The sequence below is a fragment of the Punctularia strigosozonata genome, assembly GCF_000264995.1.
Source record: "Punctularia strigosozonata HHB-11173 SS5 unplaced genomic scaffold PUNSTscaffold_21, whole genome shotgun sequence".
In the NCBI taxonomy this organism is placed as follows: Eukaryota; Fungi; Basidiomycota; class Agaricomycetes; order Corticiales; family Punctulariaceae; genus Punctularia; species Punctularia strigosozonata.
The window spans coordinates 86,002-102,991 of NW_006767453.1; the positions used below are offsets into that span (position 1 = coordinate 86,002).

At 53.6% G+C, this 16,990-nt stretch overlaps 7 protein-coding genes across 7 annotated transcripts; 3 read left to right on the forward strand and 4 right to left on the reverse strand.

The window, feature by feature from the left end:
• Positions 1–1,348: 1,348 nt before the first annotated feature.
• PUNSTDRAFT_77335 (uncharacterized protein) lies at positions 1,349–2,979 on the forward strand (the record flags this gene model as incomplete). Its single annotated transcript, XM_007388819.1, has 7 exons — positions 1,349–1,450; positions 1,633–1,784; positions 1,833–1,993; positions 2,051–2,176; positions 2,249–2,447; positions 2,511–2,651; positions 2,715–2,979. 7 exons carry the CDS (start codon positions 1,349–1,351, stop codon positions 2,977–2,979), a joined length of 1,146 nt encoding a protein of 381 aa, XP_007388881.1.
• Positions 2,980–3,203: 224 nt separating this feature from the next.
• Positions 3,204–4,332, forward strand: PUNSTDRAFT_123106 (uncharacterized protein). The gene is made up of 2 exons (XM_007388820.1): positions 3,204–3,700; positions 3,757–4,332. Exons 1-2 carry the CDS (start codon positions 3,261–3,263, stop codon positions 4,088–4,090), a joined length of 774 nt encoding a protein of 257 aa, XP_007388882.1. The 5' UTR covers positions 3,204–3,260; the 3' UTR covers positions 4,091–4,332.
• A 292-nt stretch (positions 4,333–4,624) lies between these two features.
• On the forward strand, positions 4,625–6,962 carry PUNSTDRAFT_139131 (APC amino acid permease; the record flags this gene model as incomplete). The annotated part of the gene is made up of 15 exons (XM_007388821.1): positions 4,625–4,715; positions 4,778–4,826; positions 4,880–4,926; positions 4,982–5,047; positions 5,101–5,111; positions 5,171–5,272; positions 5,324–5,360; positions 5,418–5,736; positions 5,789–5,971; positions 6,029–6,071; positions 6,125–6,194; positions 6,253–6,417; positions 6,477–6,685; positions 6,750–6,808; positions 6,860–6,962. The coding sequence occupies 15 exons, from the start codon at positions 4,625–4,627 to the stop codon at positions 6,960–6,962; spliced, it is 1,554 nt and encodes a 517-aa protein (XP_007388883.1).
• Positions 6,963–8,539: 1,577 nt separating this feature from the next.
• PUNSTDRAFT_55922 (uncharacterized protein) lies at positions 8,540–10,296 on the reverse strand. The gene is made up of 9 exons (XM_007388822.1): positions 10,274–10,296; positions 10,167–10,189; positions 10,022–10,117; positions 9,855–9,964; positions 9,701–9,784; positions 9,552–9,642; positions 9,365–9,482; positions 9,203–9,313; positions 8,540–9,150 (listed from the first exon to the last, which is right to left on the reverse strand). Exons 2-9 carry the CDS (start codon positions 10,184–10,186, stop codon positions 8,767–8,769), a joined length of 1,014 nt encoding a protein of 337 aa, XP_007388884.1. The 5' UTR covers positions 10,187–10,189; positions 10,274–10,296; the 3' UTR covers positions 8,540–8,766.
• Positions 10,297–10,615: 319 nt separating this feature from the next.
• On the reverse strand, positions 10,616–12,048 carry PUNSTDRAFT_93565 (YjeF domain-containing protein; the record flags this gene model as incomplete). Its single annotated transcript, XM_007388823.1, has 7 exons — positions 10,616–10,787; positions 10,844–10,961; positions 11,018–11,145; positions 11,203–11,282; positions 11,333–11,548; positions 11,603–11,834; positions 11,890–12,048. 7 exons carry the CDS (start codon positions 12,046–12,048, stop codon positions 10,698–10,700), a joined length of 1,023 nt encoding a protein of 340 aa, XP_007388885.1. The 3' UTR covers positions 10,616–10,697.
• Positions 12,049–12,320: 272 nt separating this feature from the next.
• PUNSTDRAFT_146814 (uncharacterized protein) lies at positions 12,321–13,209 on the reverse strand. Its single transcript, XM_007388824.1, has 5 exons — positions 13,126–13,209; positions 12,969–13,070; positions 12,720–12,911; positions 12,535–12,663; positions 12,321–12,469 (listed from the first exon to the last, which is right to left on the reverse strand). The coding sequence occupies exons 1-5, from the start codon at positions 13,141–13,143 to the stop codon at positions 12,383–12,385; spliced, it is 528 nt and encodes a 175-aa protein (XP_007388886.1). The 5' UTR covers positions 13,144–13,209; the 3' UTR covers positions 12,321–12,382.
• Positions 13,210–14,080: 871 nt separating this feature from the next.
• PUNSTDRAFT_123110 (kinase-like protein) lies at positions 14,081–16,913 on the reverse strand. The gene is made up of 13 exons (XM_007388825.1): positions 16,508–16,913; positions 16,260–16,454; positions 16,077–16,205; positions 15,884–16,022; positions 15,675–15,830; positions 15,350–15,622; positions 15,199–15,299; positions 15,063–15,144; positions 14,943–15,011; positions 14,755–14,823; positions 14,648–14,703; positions 14,498–14,594; positions 14,081–14,445 (listed from the first exon to the last, which is right to left on the reverse strand). The coding sequence occupies exons 2-13, from the start codon at positions 16,397–16,399 to the stop codon at positions 14,197–14,199; spliced, it is 1,560 nt and encodes a 519-aa protein (XP_007388887.1). The 5' UTR covers positions 16,400–16,454; positions 16,508–16,913; the 3' UTR covers positions 14,081–14,196.
• Between the last annotated feature and the right edge of the window lie 77 nt (positions 16,914–16,990).

Genomic DNA, 16,990 nt, shown 5'->3' on the forward strand with positions numbered 1-16,990 from the left:
CCGCTGCCTCAAAGCCCCGCCTCCCGCCCTCCTCGACGATGCATGCCCCGCCCTATGTCGTGCCCCACGGCGTTGAGAACGCCGCAGGCCCCTGCCCTCAGCACCGCACGCCCTGGTGCTAACGCCCCGCTTTCCGGCCTCCTCGACGCCCCACCCTCCATGCCGCGCACCGCTGCGCTCAATGCCGCACCCGTCCGCCCGCCCTCAACACCGCACGCCGAGACCTCCACCATGCGCGCTCCGCCCTCCACGCCACACGCCCCGGCACTCAACGCCCAGCCCCCGGCCTCATCAACGCTGCGGGCTCCGCCCTCCATGCTGCGCCGAGGTAGGGTCTACCACGGTATGCATGGACCCGGGTGAACTGCAGGTATGTACCTGCGGTTTCGGCACGGGTCGGGTACACCAGGTTCGGGTAGACCTGTAGTACGGGTAGCGGGTAAGTACAATCTTGTAGCTTGAATTTACAGCCGTACCGTGACATAGAAGTGACTGAATGACTGATATGTTGTGCGTGTCTTTTTGCTCTTGCCAGCGTATCCCACTCGGGCCCGATTAGAACTCGACCGCCCCTGAGACTTAGGGACAGTCGAGTTCCAATCCTCAGGCCTTGACACTTAGATATCACCCCATCCAACGCATCGGGCTTATGTATATCTTGTGCCTCGATACATCTTGGTTCATGTCCCTTAGGTGATAGCATTGACTTATGCTGTATGTACACTGATAACTGCAGTATATGCATTGAAATAGCCGGTTCCCGGGGTCCCAGCCAGTGCACAGCCCTCGCTTAGCCAAATGAACTCGGCAAATGAGCTGCTCACTCTTGCTTTCCATACGATCTCCACGTTTATAACTCTGCCAGGCAATCCGTCGCTTGCTTGTCATATGTTCGTGTGCACGCATGGCTGACGCGTGTAGATTTCGCTGCTTTGGCTCGTGATGATACCGTGGACCGCGTCGCAAGCTGGTTAAGGCTTTCGAGAACGGCAATCTTGCATCCAGCTGCTCGATGACCTTGCGACATTATATGCATCATATGCGGCCTAGTTGGGCGCGCTTTAAGGGTATCGAGGATGATTGTGCACCGGGGTCACGGTGACGATACGTTGCATCGGCGTATATCGAGGCTATATACTTGAGGGCTGTAGTAACGCTCGCTCTATCGGCAGAGGACAACCTATCTCATGAGTGCGTGCGACTGCGGGACCAGCGCTTATGGCGTGGGATTTTCGGCCAGCACTGTTCTCCCGGCCCGAGGGGTCGGGTCCTGCCGTCACTCCCTCCGAGTGAAACTGTACGAGTCTGAGCGGTATACGGCAACACGACGAAACTCTGCCTCAACATTATGCAAGCACGTCCGGAGCCTCGTCGGACGTTGTTCTCTTCAGTGCAATGCACCCCTGCGTTCCTGAAGAAGACCTCAGATTCGCATCCGTTTACACAACAGGTTCGCATCACACACAGCCGGACATCACTGAATACAGAGCCAAGTTTCGACGCCCGAGCATAAGGGATGCTCACCATGGAGTGATGAACATCCCTTGGACCTCTGACGCCGCCTTGAGCGTGATGGCACGCATCCATTTTCCCCGGCAACGCTCATTCGTGTTCTTTTGTTTTGCGCGACAGATCGACGTCATCATACCGACCTCCGGATCTGACTCTGACGCCCTGCGCGCGTTGCAAAAGCTAGAGAGTGCGTACGCCAAAACCAGCATGGAACTCTCGGATCTGCTGGAAAACCTTGTCGCACCCTACCGACGGTCGTATTACGCCCGACAGTAAGAGTTCAGCTCGCTCACCGTTGGCAATTAATGACGGATATATAGAGGGCTGATCGCGTTGAGCCAAAACTCTGACGCTGACGGATACGGTGCCTGGTGTCTCGATCCCCGTGGTATGCTCACCTTGGCTCTGAGCAAAGAGACTTACGGGCAATCGAGACTCGCTGGACGGAAACTGTGCATCCATCGACGCTCCGACATGCACTGTACGTCTTTCTGTATAATGCCGGCTAGGATCGTATATTTACATAGCTTGAGCCCAGTGGTCAACATGTATGCTGATGATCGAGAACCGAAGACGTATCAGAAACAGCTGAACGCATTGCGGGCGTGGGAGGCCCGAAGAGCGGAAGAAGGCTATCAGTGGGAGATGCTTTACTATTGCCCAGGTACAAATGCTCATATTGGAGCATGATCGACCTATTTTTCATGGGGAACGCGCTTCACAGATATCAAAGAAGTCTCGGCGCGCAATGCTCACCGTTTGCAAAAAGCGAAGCCCGAAATCAGCATGTTCAACAACGTTCACGTCCCCATCATCACCAGCGACGCGGTCATCCGTCCATCTCGCGAAGGTGATCATGATGCCGTGGAAGACTGGGAGGAGCACATGGCTTCGCTTTTTGAGTGGTCCGGCATGGCGGCACTCGGTGCACAGAGGTATGATCCACGCGCTTTCGTTGTTCGCGTAGGGAATAGGACTCAGTAATGAACGTTACCCAGGCTCCAAGTTGTGGATTGTGTCGACCCCTACGTTGCCGTGTACGAGCCTCCCGCGCCCAGCAGGGCAGGTGAAATAATGCATCTACGATGGCGAGGATTTTTCCCACCGGACTTCGTCTGGTCGGTGTTGGAGCACGCGGTGTACGTCCGCATCTTTTGATGTGCAAGACCACATCACGTCCGTACTGACTTCGTAAATTGAAGGAACATTGTGTCAGCAGCAGGGCAGCACAGTTCCGAGAGTAGTTTTGTGTCGATCACCGCCCACGGCTTCTCGCAAAGTCCAATCACTTACATACCTCAGGATACGTGCAGCTGGGATGCAAGGGGATATCGATATCCACGTAAGGAGGCGGAGGATACGTGGTCGTTATTGATTGCTCCCCGCACCGATGGCGCGAACGGCGGGGTGCAGACTTATGCGACACTGGTCGAGAGCATTGGGGAGTGGGATACCCGATGGGGTTGAAATGGTACTGGGAGACTCTGCCAAGGGTTCCAAGCGGATACGAATCTTCCGGTAACTTACCCTTCAAGTCAATACTTCACACTGTGCGCGGCGCTTTGGGTCCTGGTGGCCCTCCTCCGCCCGAAAAGGAAACTCGGCAGCCGATCAAACTCCGCTTTGCGGTTTTGCTCAACAGCCACATATAGGTACCTTGTTTCGCATCATACCCTCTCCCTCAATCAAAAGCTCATTAGCACCCTCTCCCTTCTCTCTGTGTTTTATTATCTTTATTATCCACAAAAATGGGCCGCCCGCTCTTCTCCAAGGCTCTCTACGACTACAAGCCTGTCACCCAGCCCGTCGTGCGAACGGTCGCCGAATCGCAGCCCGCGCACCCAGTTTACGACCGCTGGGCTCCCGATCGCTTCGACCCGGACTCGGATGAGTGGTTCGAGGGATCAAACGCCGTCTACGAGGCGTTCTTGGACCCACATGAATTGGAGGCGCTGCGGGGCGAGGGTGCGAGACGGATATCGGACAGCCTGATGAGCGAGCTCCAGGTTGATGGGAGCTCGTCCGGCAGCGATAGTGGGAGGACCAGCCCGACGGGCGTTGACGCGGAGGAACCAGGTCCAGCGCCCATGGAAGTGGACGGACCGCCCGCTGCAGATCGGCCAGTCGCTGCGGACGGGGGATCTGATCGTTCCAGCGTGCGCGGCGAGCGAGCGGCCACGGTCTCAGAGTAAGCAGAGAAACTTCATCGCTTTGAACATTGCGCTAAGATGTTGAAACTGTTAGGATGGTGACCACGCCTCAACCGACGCCGCCGGTCGCTACGCCCGTCTCCACTCCTCCTACCGTTTCGGCCATGCCACGGGTCGCCCCCATTCCTATCCCGGTCCCCCGGTCGCCGGTCATGTCGAGGGCTCAGATCGTACCCTCGACTCCGCCTCAGAACTCTCTGCCGCAGGTGACACCGTCCGCCACGCCCCGGATCTACACCTGGCGCCGCCCCTCCATCACCGCCATGCCCGTCTCGCCATCCGGCGGGCCGCTGACGAACCCCAGCGCCCGCCGCTCGCTGGCGCACATCACGTCCGTCGCCGCGCGCGTCCCCGACCTGCGGGCTTAGACCGGCTCGCAGCACGTATACACGGTCTCTATCAGCCTAAAACGAGCTGAACGTGCAGACTCCCTTGCGTGGGCGCTGGACGTTCGTCGCTCACATATTTGTTCCTCGGCTTCCGGCTTTTCTAAAGGTCGCTTTCACTGGCAGGGCTTCGGTATGCTGTCTTATACAGATTGTATAGGTCTTTTCCGCTCGATATACCAAGGAACTACAACACACTCCCTTCGCATCCCTCTCATCGTCGCCCGTCTTTGGCTACCCTAATTCACTAGCGCATCTGTAACATTTCATGCATACTACTCTTTGCTCGATCTGCTCTACTGTACTTCGTAGTACTTGGGCGCCTGGAATATATGCGAAGGTGTTGGTTACGCGTTGAAGTCGTTGGTGATAAGCAGTTGTAGTATGCGCATGCGGGAGGCAAATGACGCCACCGCGCAATGCATGCGGGACCGTTGCTCGCACACTACAACGATATGCATATGTACGCGGCTTACTTCTGGACCAACGGATTGATCTTTCCAACTCCTTCGTGGTATGGAAGATCCGACTGAAGAGAGTCCACTGATTGACTCGAGCTCGCTACGACGCGATGAGAGTCCCAAACACGCGCGCCAAAGGCACCTGGGTATGGACCTTCCGTCCTATAATGCACTGCGCGCCCAATCTTACTTACAGATGCTAATACAGGCGTCGCAAGCGTAGGATTCCTGATATTCAACCGAATCATCGGCACGGGGTGAATGATGGACGATCGAATGCGTGGTGTCCACGTCTGACATCTCGGTGCAGAATCTTTGCCGCGCCGAGCATCATCTTGCGATGCGCTGGAAGCATAGGTAATATATAGTTCAGCCGTATCGGCCTTTCGGATCACTGACCGGACGGATGCAGGTGCAACGTTCACCATGTGGGTGATTGGAACGCTCGTTGCCGCAGCTGGGACATCCGTATACATTGGTATGTCCTTGTGTACTATCCACACGCGGAGTGTAGTCTCCAACTTGCCAAAGAGCTAGGAACAGTACTGCTAAACCCGAATCAACGCATCTCTCCACATATTGAAACTCTGTATTCGTCCAGGCTCTTCCCAGAAACGGCGGAGAGAAGAACTACCTGGAGTTTATCTACAACAAACCTCGGTTTATGATCACCTGCGCATATGCGTCCTATGCGATTTTTACGGTGAGTGCATCATTCCCAAGGACATCTTGAGGTGAGACTCACAGGTTCTAGGGCTGGGCTTCCGCGAACAGCCTCGTGTTCGGAGAATGTGAGCCTTCCCAGCTTCATCGTCACCGCCAGGATATTGAACTTTAATACTCGTTAGACTTGGTCAATGCGTTATCTATAACTGCTACGAGGACTACCATCGGAGCAGCAGCCCTTCTCTGCATGACGTTTTGCCTAGTAATGCACGGCTGCTTTCTCCACCAAGGACTACGCATACAGAACACCCTCGGTGCTGCCAAGATCGTGATCCTCATCGTGATACCGATCTCAGCTCTACTCAACGTCGTTGGGATACCATTCTTCCAGCTTCGGGACGGCGTCAACGTCCCACACAACTTCGATGTGGACAAAATATGGGAAGGAAGCTTCAAGACAGGCGTAAGCGGCTTCGTCACTGGGATGTTCAACGTTATCTGGTTGGTCCAGTTACCACTCGCCATTCAAATATATTTCATCCAGTTCTTTCAGGTCATATAATGGCTATCAGAACGCGAATTATGCCCTGGCCGAAGTCCACAATCCAGTGCGCACGATTCGACGTGCTGCTCCGCTGGCTGTTGCCGGTGTCTCGGTCTTCTATTTTCTCATCAATATCGCGTACTTCATAGCCATAGCCAAGGAGGACATCCTCGAAAGCCGCCGAATCGTAGCGTAAGTCGGTCCGGTGGTTGCCCAACGTTTATCTGTTTACCCTGGATGTCCCGTTAGTGCGCTTTTCTTCCGCAACATATTTGGACCGTCAACAGAGAAGGTTAGTGGATACGTTCTTCCTCAACATGTCGGATGTTGATGAGGATCGTATAGATATTGAGTGGAGCAATCGCCCTATCAACCCTGGGAAACGTTATGTCAATCGTATTTGCGCATGGGCGAGGTATGCCATAATGCTATAGTACTATGTCACAATGCATGAATAACAACACAACTTCCAGTCATACAGGAATTGGGCCGTGAAGGCATATTGCCGGCCTCACGTTGGTTTGGATCCAGCAAACCGTTCGATTCTCCTCTCCGGGGTATTCTCGTCGTGTGGCTCGTCTCGTCCGTGTTGATGCTATCAGCGCCATCCGGGGACGCGTACTTGCTGATGGTAAACCGTAAGTTATTTCAGACCTGATATGCCGCTACAGCCATTGACTGTGAGGATAATCCACAGTATCGTATTACCCGATCATTCTGTTCAACGTGCTGCTGCCAGCAGGCATTATCTACATGCATATATCGCCAAGTATCGAATGGAATCCGCCGTACAGAAGCTATACAGCCGTCGCCGTGTTTTTCTTCATATCGAACGTCTTCCTTCTCCTCGCACCGTTTGTGCCACCCCCTCCTGGATTCCAGGTCTACGAGAACTTTCCGTACTGGGTGAGTGCCGGCCACGAGCTGCTCGTCGTCATAGAGGCAGATCTGACCAGCTTCTGCGGTTTAGCTGCATGTGGTCGGAGCGCTCATCATTGGGCTGCTGGGAGTGTCGTATTTCACCGGACGGTACGTCATATGACTCTAGCATATGACGAATAGAACCTGACGCTATTGAAGTTGGGTTATACTGCCAAAGATCGGCAAATACGAGCTGAGGAGAGTTACGATCGTTGAGCATGGTATTCCTGTCGCGGCTTTTCGGAAGCAACGCATAGAGTAAATAAATTGTTACATGGCTTATGAGTCTTCACTTCACTCGTGAAGGATGGCCAATGTGTGGCCTTGTACATAGATGTTGTCCCGTAGGAGAAGCGTGAACCTTCGGTTGAGTCGTCCGTGGGCAGTAAGTTCTAACTCCGACCCATGCGGCATGATGCATCTAGGACGTCCATGAGAACCTGCACGGTCGAGACCTGAAACGAATGTGCAAGAGCTCTAGGGAACGTTTCTGCGATACTTTCGTGGATTTTATCTTGCTTGGAGGGCTCCTGAAACGATATGGAATGAACTGGAAGACGCGTACATGCACGTTTGACACGGACTCGCAAAATTAACCTCGTATGGCGCTATCCTCCGGTCACTATCGACCGTCGGGTCGGACCTGACCGCCTTTGTGCTAGCCGAAAACCATACACGGCCGGTGCAGATCTCAGGCGTGCATGCCGACATTCAAAGCAGCTCCGCAGGAAACGCTGGAAGCTACCAGCAATTGTCCGCGCAGGCCCTTCTGGGTTTCTAGTTGGCCGCGTTTCTCCTCATACCAGCCCGTGTTTACCCTGGCGTAGTGGCATTCTGGCTCAATGGGTCAATGCAACTCTTCAATCACACGTCCCAAGCACCCCGCTTCCCTCGTGACTACGGCGAACTCAGCCTTATTATCCACCTTATGCGCACCATCGACATTTCCAACTCCCGCGTGAAGTCAAAGCGAGTTCATGACGATTTCCGGACGTAAAACCCTGTCCGAATGGCACGGCAGGAATCGGCGGCGATTATTCAGTTGCCTTCCATACCTACGACTCTCCGTTCACGTCGGTCAAGCCTCGCCCTGGATCCTGTGGCGACGAAAGTATATAAGACCGGGCATGAGAGGCCGATAGAACAGAACTCACCTCACTGATCTCAACACAATGGCCAACAACCAAGTGCGATCGTTGTTATGTCTTGAGCTATAGTGGCTCACTGTTGCATTTCAGCTCGTTCAGATCACCGTGCTCAACAACTCCAGCTACGCTCTAGGTCTCAATGACCCGAGCACCGTGACGGTGCAGGGCAAGCTCGTCAGCGAACCCGAGGCGGTATGCACTTGCTTCATGCTTTCGGCGTATCTGTGGGCGATCCTGATATACCCTTCCATATAGATCCCTCTTGGCCATAGGGGCACTGGAGGTGTCTGGCAGGCTGAGATTCAGCACATCCACTGGCCCAAGCTCGCTGGGATCGGTCCTGTCCAGCTTCCGGGCGTCCAGGCCCTGTCGCTCTATCGCTTTGAAGAGGCGCCGGACTACGTGCTCGTGATCCTCGTGTCCAAGTCGCTCAGCCAGGTCGCTAAAGCAAGTCATCGGTGACCTCGTTAGCGTCTTTCGCAGCAGCTCACGAGTGTTGCAGGTCGCCTTCGTGCGCCGTGACCAAGTCAAGTTCGACGAGCAGTACCTCCGTACCCTCGAGAACGCGTCCAGCGTTACCGACGACGCCAGTCTTCTTTTCCACCTTTCTGGACATCCGTTCGTCGTGGAGGTGAGCTCCTGCCAACGCCGGACATGTGTGTATCTGATGATATACTGCCATGCTTGCAGGCCACGGTCCAATTCCTTCTGCAAAACAATGACCACGGTCTCAACCACACAACTCTGCAAGTCACTTTCAGTAACAGGATCGCGTGAGCAAATCGCGGGCGTCGACAACGTACGACTCCATTCCATCTTGTAATATAAACGATGTCGAAGTGCGAGAATGCTGTAGGTTCTATCGACGATGTGATCGTTTACTCCGATGATGTACAAATAAATACGTATGCAAACCAACTAACGACTGAATGCCACGACACCTCCTATAAGTGCCCCTACGAGACATAAGGACGTCCAAGCTTTCAGTTGCTTCTTCCACGTGGGCGTGACCGCTTTCTGCTGATCAGGGTATGCAGACTCCTTGAGCATCGATGATGTTTCGTCCTCCTGCGGGATAGCATCACTTGCTACGACTGTCTCATCTGTGCCATTGTTGAGAGCATCCGATGTGGACAGAAGATGCATGGGAAGAGCCATCTCCTCGCTGAAAGCGTCGATCACCTCCACGCGACTCACGGCACCGAAGAAGTCAGTGATTAATGTCTTATCCAGTGGCCGACGGAAGAGATCCGCGCGATACCCCGCGTGCGAGTGTATCTTGTCAAAAGAATACGTCTTGAACTGTATATTGCACGTCAGATAGGTACGTTTCGTACGGCAGCCAGGGGCGTACAAGATCGGCCATGGTAGCATCACTTGTCTTGTTGATGCCTTCCATGAATTCAAGCACCCAATGAGTGAAGCTATCGATGACGGCGACGCCAATGTCGTTGTCGTTCTCGTACTACGCCGCATGAGCCAGATGCGAAGAGGATCAAATCAAGAGGTGACACACTGAGTACGAATTCTCGCCTCCTTCCGCACTCCCAGTGGCCAGGACGTTAGGCGAATATATCTTGCTGTACATCGTGTTGGCCTGGCAAGTGTCAATCATGAACAAGAGCTCATTGTATCTGCAAGTTGACGAGCAGGGGTAGTTAGCTCATCAGACGTTGCGATGCGCATCGGTCAATCAAGCTTACCGGCCCTTCTGCCACATCTGCTCGATAGCATCGGCGATATCGAATGCCGAGATTTCCTCGTTGTCCTGGAACTTCAGGAACTCATTGCCGCCTTAGTCACGGAGTGATCAACATTGCGGACCCGGGTCTGGCTGCGATAAGAAACTGACCATGCCCGGTCATGTAGACAAAGACATTACTCCGGTCGTCACTGAGCAAGCGCTTTGACCGTGGCACAAATGACGGCACTCGTCCTAACGATAACGAATACCAGGTCATGATCAATGTCACCTCTTGCATATCAGATGGTCAACGAATTCTCACCTGTCAGAACACGCAGGAAATTCTCCACAGTGACTTCGTATCCCCGGTAGTCGACTTCGATGTTATCTCCGTAGAGGTCGAGGGATTTGGAAGCCGAGTGATAAACGGTACTGTTGCGAAGAAATGTTAACGCCTCGTGACGAAGCCGAAGCAAGATAATCACTCACCCCGGGTACTTGTTCCGAGCGTTACACGCCGCATCGTCCGCCAGCATGAGAATGATGTTCGAGTCTGGTATCCCGAGCCGCTTTACGGTGCGATACCTGAGTCACGGTTAGATCTGTGTCAACCACAATCATGGAGCGTACGCACATCCCCAGAGCGTTCGCCATATGCTAATGCGGATGATTATTCAGCATGGTGTCGTATAGACAACGGCGAGAGCGACAGCAAAGCTCTCAGTCATACAAGACACTCACGCGGTAGTTGAACCAGTATCTCGACGAGCATACTAAGACCGCCCAGTTGTTCGTGTGCTTCGAGCTCCCGGTCCCTTCTTGAGAATGCTTAGTAAAGAACTGTTGTGCCGCTTCATGGGGGTTATGTTGAGCGTCGGCGGTCAACAGGCATAGCAGAAGGCCAAGTAATGCAAGTGGGAGGGCCCTCAGTTTCATTCTTGAAACGCCAGGTCGCGACGGAAGGAGAGGGCAAGGTATCGTATATTAGTCACGTGGAGTCCCGATAGGGTAATCGGAGTCGGAGCCGACGAGCGTTGTCAATGTTTGGCAACAGCCTCGGAAACAAACAACCGATTGAGTAGGGTCAGACCGTCGAATATATGATTGATGATACATTGGATGCGTATAGTTTACATATTAGCGTATAGTCTTGTCGTTGTTTCAGTCACAGCTTCTGAATCCGGGCAGGATCGCGTCCCTGCAGTTCCTCTCCAAATACTTCCGCGAATGCGTTGCCTATTTCGCCAAGCATGTCCTATGCCCAGCCATGCGTCAATCATCCATCGGTTGTGAGTAAGTACTGCATCGTACCTGAGTGACTACGCTCCGACCTTCCCTCAGGAACGCGCGCTTGCTGGCGGTGCGGGTGACCGTACACCCTCCTGCGGCTGCCAATATCGGGATACGTGATGGTGGGATGGATTTGTCGCTGCAGGACCACGTGGAAGTCAGAGACAATGACAAGCATTGACGACCGATACCTACCCGTAAGCGCCATCCTCATAGCATTTACCCCAGGCCAGGAAGCATCCGATCGTACCGCTGAGAATGTCGCCTTGTCCGCCACAACGCTTCAAACCTCCCTCAACGTCGATTTGAACGATCTCGTCGACCTGGAATTATGATATTAGATCGTTGCAAGACGAAGGGTAAATAATATCTCCACTCACAGCCTCTCCTTCCTCTACCTTGCTGAGTGCAGCGTTCGCTTCGGACCCTGTCGTGTTGGCAGCCAAGATGTCCTTCGGACCTGGATTATCCCAATCAATGAGAAAAGAGGTAATGGGGTGGAATGTGTACCTTTCTGGACGATCAAGACACCTCCGAGCGCCTTCGACACCAACGAAGCGCGTTTCTCTGGAGGCGTCGACGGATCAATCTTGACGGCTTCACTCAGGCGCTTGAATTCCATGACGTTCGGAGTGAGAACCGCTCTCCGGTAGCCCTTGATGATATCCAAGTTGCGGTCGATCAAGTACAGGCCATCGGCGTCCAGGACGGTGTACAGGGCTTGAGCTGAGTGAACAACAGATGAGACGTGTAAGAATACGTAGTACGCAGTTCACGCACATTTTGCGACCTCCAACGCGACCTTCGCGAACTTCTGCATATAATCTTCGCGTCCCAGACCAGGACCGAGCACGAGAACGTGCAGACGCGACAGGATGGACTCCAGCTGCGACCTGACGGTGTCGACGGATGACTCTTCTTTCAGGATCGGGTGTACGATGAGGTCCGGCGAATATGATTTGATAGCGCCTCCAGCCGTCGGAGAGCATATGACATGGGCCAGCTCAGCGCCCTGTGAGTAAGGTTGCTGAGCGTGCCTCATCTCGACGAAAGAAGGTAGGACGTACTAAGCGTTGACTGCTGATACTAGCGAAGTAGGGTGCGCCCGTGTAGTCAAGTGCACCACCAAGTACGCCGACGCGTCCGCTCTGTCCCTTGTGCAACATACCGTTCAAGGGCGGGATGAGCGAGCGCAGCTGCGCCATCATTTTGGGGGCGACAGGCATATTGTCAAGCAGGAGAGCGTGTAGCGGGAGGGCGTTGGACGATGTTGTAGCTCAAAAGATCGTAGACGCATATTGCAGTTTCTCACTGCGCTTCAGTGATGACGCAGACGATGGGACTGGAGACTTGAGGGTATGAAGCGTCATACCCCGGTAAACGCCGGTACTCTGGAGAAGGTAAATCCAAGGATGCGAGGATCAATGCCGTATACCTTCCTTTCAGCTACTGGTAAGTCACAAACAAGCACACATATTATTCAAGTATTATTGATGAGGGCATGGCAGAAGCACATGAATTACTACGTCGTCAAACATTTCAAGGATCTCCGCGTAGCAGTTACTCGATCGTGAAGGCGTTGCTGAAAGTGACTTGCACGGTGGAGTGCTCGAGAGTCTTGGTGGTCGGAAGGAACTGGACCTTTGCCTGGGAGGGTGCAAGATGGTTTCAGATCCCAACTGAACAACCAAGACGGAGAGAAGACTACTGACCTCGACCGCGAAGGGGTGTCCATGAATGTGGAAGAGGTAAGTGGTGTCGCTGTGGACGCTCGCGGCGCTCTCGAGGGTCTCCAGGTACTGCTTGTCGAACTTGACCTCGTCGGCACGGACAAAGGCGACCTGGACGATCAGAAGGGCGATTAGTTTGGTCTCAAGACTGTATAAACACCATTTACCTTGGCAGTCTGCGTGAAGGTCTCTTCCACGAGGATCACCAACACGACTCCAGGAGCTTCCTTGAACTGGTACAGCGAGAGCGCCTGGACACCCGGGAACTCAACGGGGCCAACGCCAGAATGAGGGGGAAGGTGGAAGGGGATGACCTCCGCCTGCCAGATACCGCCCGAGCGCCTATGACCGGGCTTGACCTGGGGAGCGATTGGTTCAGTGTCGGAGACCTACCGTATGGCGTGGCAAGCACGTACCTCGTCGGGCTTGCTCACGAGCTTGCCCTGCACTGTGACGGTGCTGGGCTCATGCGGCTGCAGGATGTAACTCGAGTTGTTGAGAACGGAGACTTGCAAGAACTGTAGGAGATGCAGTGAGTACGAGCACCACAGCCCTATATCATGTCAACCTTACCTTCTTGTTGTCGGCCATTGTGTTCAGGAGATGGATTGTATTGAGTTGTGATATGCTAGGATGGGTGGGTGAAGCAGATGCTGGTGCTACACGTCCTCTATGACCAGCTTTTATAGGCTGTGGTCAATCCAGCGGCTTATTGACAAACGTCGGCGGTGCCGGCTGATCGGGTGTATGCATATTCGCAGCAGTCCAGTAAAGTTGCCGCCCGAGCACGACGGAGTATGCTGACGTCTTAACAGCGCCCCGGCCCCGAAACAGGACGCATCCATTCTTTACAAGGTCGGCTTTGGCACCGGTGACACCCTAGTTTCGCCTCAACGCTGGATTATGGCGGAGACTGTTGCAATAATGACTACGCATGTGCAAGTCCTCTGACGGATATTATGAAAGCGGCGTCGCATCCCGCTGCCATAGCGTTGGTCAAGTAGCGACAATCTCGGCGTCGGTCTTTTCATAACACTGTTCCGCGATACAGTCAGCGGATTCGATGACGGAGGATGGAAAAGGGGGAGAATGGCGTAGGAGTTTTGAGTCTTTGACTGACCGGCACCTCGCCGAGCGTGGACATGGGGACCGTGATTATCCTCGAGTTGTGGCAGCAGCACTTGGGAATGTAATTGAATGTGCCCCGTGCGTTCCGAATCGATGCTCCAGTACGCCACAGGACGGGAGTAGTTTGGTCGATTGAAGCCCTCGAACCGGGGCGACGAGGAATGGCGCTAGCATTTCCAGTTCGGCAGAGCTGCGCGCGCAGGGCCCGAAGGTGTCGGGATGCTTGTCTCGGGGCCAATGTTACGTAGCTATCAGCTGGTTGTTGACGAGAACTGTATCATTTCCGCGCCCTGTCGGCCCTAGCGTCTGATCTTGCTAAGAGGTCCTGGTCAAGGTTGAAGGTAAACTGCGAAAGGCGGTACTTGATCATGAGGCCTTGAGGCCTAATGATCTGTAACCGGGCCGAACCACCGACGGGCTACGCCTACACAGGACGTTGTCTCGTCGCCTGAATTATGCTACGTGGCATGCCAAGTACAATTATGAACACAACGGTGAGCTCCGCTATAGTAAGCCTCAATCAACCTCGTGGAGCCCGGAAGAGCTATCCGTGAATTCGTCGAGTCGGACGATGACTTGATCTATGGTTGGACGTTTCGTGGGCTCCTCTTCCCAGCAATCCAACAGAAACTGCCAGAACCCGTCACCCAGCCCCCGTCGCATTACTTCTTCGCCCTCAGGCCGGCGCGGAAGCTCACCATGAAACTTCGCAACGACCACCCGAGTATCAGAGTAATAATCATATGGAACCACGCCGCTCAGAATCTAACCAATCGTCAGGGATTGTTCAAGCAGCATATAACTAACATGATGTCACCTCCAGAGCAGTCATGCCGAACGAAAATATATCGACCGGGAAGCGATATTGGGGGATCTCGCCGGGTTTGTCCACGACTAGCTCAGGAGCAAGCCATCTGCCACCGTGTTGGTCAATAACGAGCGAATTGGCACGAGCGTGAGTATTCACCTCGCACTCGGCGTTGTTGACAAAGTGAACTGTGCATCGACAGTATCCGAGATGATCTATGCAAACGCATAAGAAGACCGTAGAATGAGTCGTGGGGGAACTCGCACCTTGGCAAGACCAAAGTCTGAAATCAGGGGGCGCGGTCTTCCACTTGACGTGTCAATCTGTATCATATCCTGAGGAGACGGACGCTTGCTGATCAACTACCCTGTCAAGTCGTATAGTGACTGCAACGTACGCCCTGCCGATATTATGGTAAGTGAAAGATCAATCTGTCAGCAATGTGTTGTGGAATTACCCGGAGATATCCATGTACAATTTTGAGATCATGTAGCACCTTAAGGCAGCGTGCAATGCCTTTGATCTACGAGACATCGATATGGTGTGTCTAGCATGCATGACTGAGCTGCCTTACAAGTTCAAGTCTGTCGGCATCTGGATGTGCTTCGAGATATTCCACCACGGTACCATCTGGCATGAAGGGGCTGACGATGAACCTATGACCTGATCAGTATTCTCTTCAGACTCCGGTCATGTGTGGACACACTTACGGTCCAGGTGGGCCATGGCTGTAGCCCCAGTACGGCAAGATGTGCTCGCCTTTATCTGCTGCATAAACCTTCTTCCAAATACGGCACTCTTCACCGAACCGCTTTATAGGCGTGAACAACGATCTCGGGTTTGCGGGGATATCGAGCCCACCTTGAGGATCTTCGGTTCGTCTCTCGCGTCTACTCGCATACACTTGAGAATTACCTGCCCTTTTCCAAGATACTCGCCTCGATACCACTCGATGTAACCATTAAACAGGAAGGCGAGCCTTTCAGAACGTATCTCGTATTCTCCCAACTTGCGAATCTCGTAGTCGTTAAGCTCCGGGTTAGGCAGTCGTTGCTTCACCACCGTTAAGAGGTCGTACAGCAGGGGCTCCATGTTCTTCACGATTTCGTTATTCTCTCCCACGGAACGCGAAGTCTAGTCAAGCAAGCTTGGTAACGTCGAATGGTAAACAAAGTAGCTTACTCACAACCTGAATATGACCAGCCAAATCGTCGATGGCATCCGCGTATATATCTAGACGCTCGCCAATGGAACGCAACTCTCCCAACACCCTGAGCTGATCACGTTGCTGCGCTATGTGTAGCTCAATCAACCAGTCCTGGGTATCGAGGTGGGCGACGAGCTGCGGCAAGTGTCAGTACCATAAGCTGCCATCTAAATGTGCGTCATAGCTACCTGAGCGCGTTGCATCAATTTATCGATACGCTCTGCGTAGCCGTTGATCTCGTTTTCGATGGTCTTCAACCTCGCGAATTGTACGATCGTCTTCTTGCTCGTCCACTTCTCCATTGAACGGAGCGCATCTTGTATCAAGCTTTGCGCACGTAAATATCACGATCTTCGCCTGGCATACCCAGATAGAACTCACACTTCTATGTCGCGTAATACCCTCTTGAGGCTCCAACTGAAATAACTGATCCGCTCCTGATACTGATTTCGTCTGTGCAAAGCCACCAGTAGTTCGTTGCACTGCTGAGCCAAGCGTCGCGAGGCCTCCCTGCCGACGATGTTGATAACCTGGTGATTACTTCGGAGACAAAGGGGTGCTGACCTGTTTTCCCCGACTTTCTCGCACAGCTCTAATAAACTCTGAACCCCCGCCAGTGCAGTAGACAAATAAGGCACGCCAGAGAGGTCTACTGCAGTCTTGGCGACAGCAGTCGTTGCACGCATACCATAAAGCCAACCCATAGTGATGGATAAGTATGCTGACAGAGGGGAAGGGGTGATGAACGAGGATGAGATTCTGGTACCGGATCAGTCGTCAGATGGTATATAAGATATGAGCGGTGTACTGACAAGCTCCTTGGAAACCTCTTTGTTCTCGGGGGCGCGGAAAGCGCCCCCGAAGGCTGAGTGGAAGAGTCCGGCTTGACAGGTGATTGAACGCGATAGACCAAAGGGAGTCATCCGAGGGCGCAATGCCGGATTCCGGACGCAGTCCATAAGATGGGTTCTGTACCGTACAAGGGGCCGTTTGGTGTGTCCTACGCGTGTTGCTATTGTTCACAGCCCGTCCCAGGCCTCAAGGATGCCCGGAATAGGAAATGCAGTCCTCCAGGAGCTGATACGGATCACCTCAGACACGCCGCGTGCCATGGTAGAGGTCGTTGGTTTCATGCTGCAGTGCTTTTCACGAGACTCGTTCAGCATATGTGTGTAGCAGGGAGGCAAGAGAGCGGCCGCCGTGTCTTCAGTGAGGTAGACGGACAACCCCTACCACAGGCCTAGGGTTATGGCTCTAACACGAAGATACTCGTCCCGACATTGACACCGAGAGCT